Source organism: Parasteatoda tepidariorum, chromosome 6 (genome assembly GCF_043381705.1).
Source record: "Parasteatoda tepidariorum isolate YZ-2023 chromosome 6, CAS_Ptep_4.0, whole genome shotgun sequence".
In the NCBI taxonomy this organism is placed as follows: domain Eukaryota; kingdom Metazoa; phylum Arthropoda; class Arachnida; order Araneae; family Theridiidae; genus Parasteatoda; species Parasteatoda tepidariorum.
The window spans coordinates 88,619,437-88,624,525 of NC_092209.1; the positions used below are offsets into that span (position 1 = coordinate 88,619,437).

At 30.9% G+C, this 5,089-nt stretch overlaps 1 protein-coding gene across 1 annotated transcript; it reads left to right on the forward strand.

Annotated features, from left to right (window-relative positions):
• Positions 1-689: 689 nt before the first annotated feature.
• Positions 690-5,089, forward strand: LOC110281982 (pro-resilin-like). The gene is made up of 2 exons (XM_021144391.3): positions 690-861; positions 3,805-5,089. The coding sequence occupies exons 1-2, from the start codon at positions 841-843 to the stop codon at positions 4,864-4,866; spliced, it is 1,083 nt and encodes a 360-aa protein (XP_021000050.3). The 5' UTR covers positions 690-840; the 3' UTR covers positions 4,867-5,089.

Consider the following 5,089-nt stretch of genomic DNA (forward strand, 5'->3'; position numbering starts at 1 on the left):
ATTTTATGTAGAAATTTTAAAATTACAAAAAAATTAAGAAAAAATCAGTGGCAGAAACAAAAAAGTTCACGATATCCAATTTCCTCTCTTCTTTCGGTTCATTGTATCCATAAAAAATAATATTACATGTGTATAGCAAGGCATGGGAACGAACATTTCGTTCACTATATCCGGGAGTTCACTATAAATCACGTTCATTCTAACAGGGTTTGACTGTATTTATTTACGATGTGCATCCCTCTTCTTGATCATTTTTGAAAGATTCTTAAAATGTATATGGCGGCCGTTGTGTTTATTGTCCTGCATAGTAAAATTTAATCCGACCCTAAACAGATGGGTCGTTGAGCTCATATTATATATATTATATGGGTCGTATTTCGTTGTATAGTTCATATTATATGGGTCGTTGAGTTCATGTGATGTGTGAACTGTTAAAGTTTTTTCGTCGCGTGCTTTTTTTCGGTTGCTGTTTTTCTAGAAAAACCTAAACAACCCTCAACATAGAAATTTCTAGCCTTATTTAATCAAAAGGAAAATATTCGATCACAAAATAATAAGGAAGTGTTTGACACGGGTTATATTTGTGTGCAAATAAAAGACAACTGATTTCATTGTTATTCAAGGTGCCTCGTGTTTTTTATTTGATTATAATTCTTTTTTTAAAAAAAAATGCCTTCAATAATAAACACAATGCAACGACTTTTGCTAGAAATATGACCTAATTTAAAATATTTCCTTTTGCATTTTTCAACTTTTAATGCGACTCCTTAAGAATTGAATATTAAAAACTTTAGAAAAACAAAAGCTTTTCTATCATATTAGTGACACTAATGTTTCAAGATGTGCGTCCCAAAAATGCTGGTAAGTAAATAACTGCTTTTCTTTAAATAAAAAAAAAAATAGTTTAAGAAAATTGCAATAATGTACTGTATGCTTGTTTTATAGTGTCATGTCTTTAGAACTTCATCGTTTTCGGAATATTTTAAATCTTCATCTTTATTATTTTCGAAGTAAGTTACAATTGAAAGATGGAATTTTTATGCAACAAATTCGCTCTCCTTATATGTTTATTTTTAGATCGACTCGCCCTAATCATTTCAGCGAAATAACTCATTCAAAACACTCCTTTATAATATGCATCACTTCAATTTTATTTAAAAGTCATAATTATGTACTTTTTTTTTCTTATCTCATGGAATAAAAGTTTGTAGCAATTTGTGTAAATGTATGCAAAAAGGAAATTTGAGTTCGTAATATACGAACAACAGATTTCTCAGTTCGCTATAAACTTATGAAATGGCATTAGTTAAACAGCATTTCAGACAAGACCGCAAAACTTCCCTGCTACCAATTAAATCCTACCCAGAAAGCATGTAACCTTGCAGCAACCTTGTGTCACACTTTTCCTTTTAATGTCACGAAAATGTTTGTACCAAAAATCTTCTTTTCAATAAAGCAAAAACATTGCAATTTCAAACCTTTCATCCTAAAGTTTAAAGTTTTTTTTCTTCCTTAAGTTCTAAATTAGTCTTAAGGCTTTTTTAAAAAGTATTGTCACTTAGGTAAAATGGTCACTTAGATCTATAATGACATTTTAGCTGACGTTACACTACCGTAAACCGGGGCGAGTCTACCCATTTTAGTTTTATTTAATTTTCACTATTTTAAATTGCAAATAAAAAATTTTTACCGACGGAGGACTTAGTTCAGACTCTAAGGAAGATGGCGCTGTAGTAGTTTGATCCGTTTTTATTTATTTGGTGTCTTTTTAACCGACCTGTTCAAACGTCTTTTGAGAGATTTGTATTGAAAATCAGCAAACTTTTAGTTGGTGCTCCGTAAGTATATTATTATTATTACTATTTTCACTTTGGTTAAGTGATAAACTTATCTAAGACTAAGATTACATTAATTTTATATGAAAAAAAACAAAAAGAATGTAAGTTTTGCTGTTGTAAACAAAAAGCCAGAATTCGCGGGGCGAGTCTACCCATTCGTATTTAGTTTTAATAAAGCATAATAATATAATTTAGAACTTTGTTTATATTAAAATTAAGTCATTTTAAATGAATTTGAGTATATTATTTTAATTCTGCATTGATAAATTTATCATTAATAAGAAAATTTATAGGTTAAATATAAATGTAAATATAAAATATGTTTATTTTACCTATTTTTTCAATTTTTATATTACAAAATTAACTTTTTTTATTTAATGCAAGTTAAATAAATTATTATTTATAAATTATTATTACCTCCCAAAAGAATGGGAAAAGGATTTTTCATGATTCCCAATGTTTGAATTTCGATTTTGTTAATAATCTTTAATTATTATTATTTATTAATTATTTAATTGTAAATTTATATTAATTTTAATTTATTTTTATCAACAATAATCAGAAAAAAATGTTATTTTATAATGTTAATGATTATAAAAACAAAACTGTGATCAAAATGTGATAATCGATCAAATACTCAATTTGTGTTATTTTATGAATAAAAAAATGGAATATATAATAAAGTTATGAATTTTACTTCATAAATATCCTATATAGTAACTAAAATAACAATTTAATAGTAAAATTTGATTATTTACAATGTTAACATTCATTTTAGTAGAATGGGTAGACTCGCCCCATACGAGAGATTTGTCAGCAGTTCTATAAAAATATACAGTAACAGCGTAACTGTTAATATTTTCTAAAATCGATTTCACAGCTTTAAAGAGGGATAAATAGCGATTCCGAAACACCTATTAAAAGCCTTTTTTCTTTAATATTTACAAAAGTTTGGCCACTTGAAAGTTGACAAACTGAAAAAATGGGTAGACTCGCCCCGGTTTACGGTAGTGATAGGATCAAATTGCATTGTTCATTAAAATTTCATGACAAGGTGGATTTTAGCGGAGCTTACAAGAAGTTCCGAAAAGAAACCTTATAATAACTTGGATTTAAGATTATTTTCACCTTGGGACTAGCTTTATTCAAAGATTCTTTCACGCTTGAAAACCATAAGACAACCTCGATTTTCAGATTATTATATAGAGGGTTGTTTTCCAAGGTTTTGGATTAGGGTAATGTGCGTAGAATAGAGCAGATTGTCACAAATCTCGTTTTAAGATTAGAAGGTTTACACGTAAACCACATAAAATGCCTTTTTAGGTTTACATTAAAAGGTTGTTGAGTGAAAATGAATCTTATTTTGCTATCTGGGTAAGTTCCGTGCAGATGGGTTTGACTGTATTTATTAAAAACGTTGAGAAACTCATTGCTAGCATGTTGAAACATGTTCTTAATTCCAGAAATCTGATTATTTTCAAGGTGTACCATAACTCGTGCTAGTTCTAAAATGCTTCATAAGCATGATCATTCAACACATTTTTTTTGCATACAAAACTATTTGTGATTATGATGGTATTAAAAAAGCTTTGCTATTTGGTATTATTAATTCAAGTAGTAATCCATATTTTTTAGAAATAAATGGGGGAAAATATGTCATGTTTAATATATATATCACAGGTTATCTTTTTTATTTCTTACCAAAAACCGTTTAGTTTCTTCTCTATGTATGTAATGTTCGTTGCTAATAACTGAAATTATGCGAATTTTTTATTGCATATAGTTTAAAACTGTAAACATATGTATATGCCATTGACAATGTATATTATGATAAATATTACAATTTTCTAATTCTGTAAATAAATTTAGACCTTATTCTATATTTTTAAATAAATTCAGAATGAGGATATATGTTATGCTTGTTTTATAATCTATAATGTAATAATAATTTTAATTTACTTAACAGATTGTATGTCTATCGATGCCTTTATTGTTATGCTTGATGGTTCAAAGTAAACCACAATATGGAGGTCCTTCCCAAAGTGGTTATGGTAATCGACCGCAAGATGGATATGGTAATCCATCCCAAAGTGGTAATGGAAATCCATCTCAAGTTGGGTATGGCAGTCCATCTCAAGGTGTATATACCAGTCAAGAAATATATGTAAATCCACCCCAAAGAGGATATGGTAATCAACCCCAAGTTGGAAATGGTAATCAACCCCAAGTTGGAAATGGTAATCAACCTCAAGGTGTATATGGTAATCAATCACCAGCAACATATGGTAATCCACCACCCGGAGCCTATGGTAATCCACGACCAAGACCACTTGGTAATTCGCAACCAGGAACAAATAATAATTCACCCCAAAGTGGATATGGTAATCAATCACCAACAACATATGGTAATCCACCACCCGGAGCATATGGTAATCCACGACCAAGACCACTTGGTAATCAGCAGCCAGGAACATATGGTAATTCCCCCCAAGGTGGATATGGTAATCAATCACCAACAACGTATGGTAATCCACCACCCGGAGCAAATGGTAATCCACGACCAAGACCACATGCTAATTCGCAACCAGGAACAAATGATAATTCAGCCCAAGGTGGATACGGTAATCAATCACCAACAACATATGGTAATCCACCACCCGGAGCATATGGTAATCAGCAGCCAGGAACATATGGTAACTCCCCCCAAGGTGGATATGGTAATCAATCACCAACAACGTATGGTATTTCACCACCCGGAGTAAATGGTAATCCACGACCAAGACCACTTGGTAATCCACGACCAAGACCACTTGGTAATCCACGACCAAGACCACTTGGTAATTCGCAACCAGGAACAAATGATAATTCACCTCAAGGTGGATACGGTAATCAATCACCAACAACATATGGTAATCCACCACCCGGAGCATATGGTAATCCACAACCAAGACCACTTGGTAATCCCCAACCAGGAACATATGGTAATTCACCCCAAGGTGGATATGGTGGACCCCCATTTAGAGGTTAATTCTGGAGGTTATAGAACAACTACTAAAAATGGACAATCTGGAGTAGATCTATAGGAAAATAAATTTAATAAAATGAAAATAACACAAAAGACTCTTTCTCTTTATTTGATGGTTAATATATGCATACATTGTTCATATAAATCATATGTTACATTTTTCTTTGTTAATCTTTTTTCATGTAAGCGACATAATAAAGATAGTGAGAATTTTATTTATCTAAAA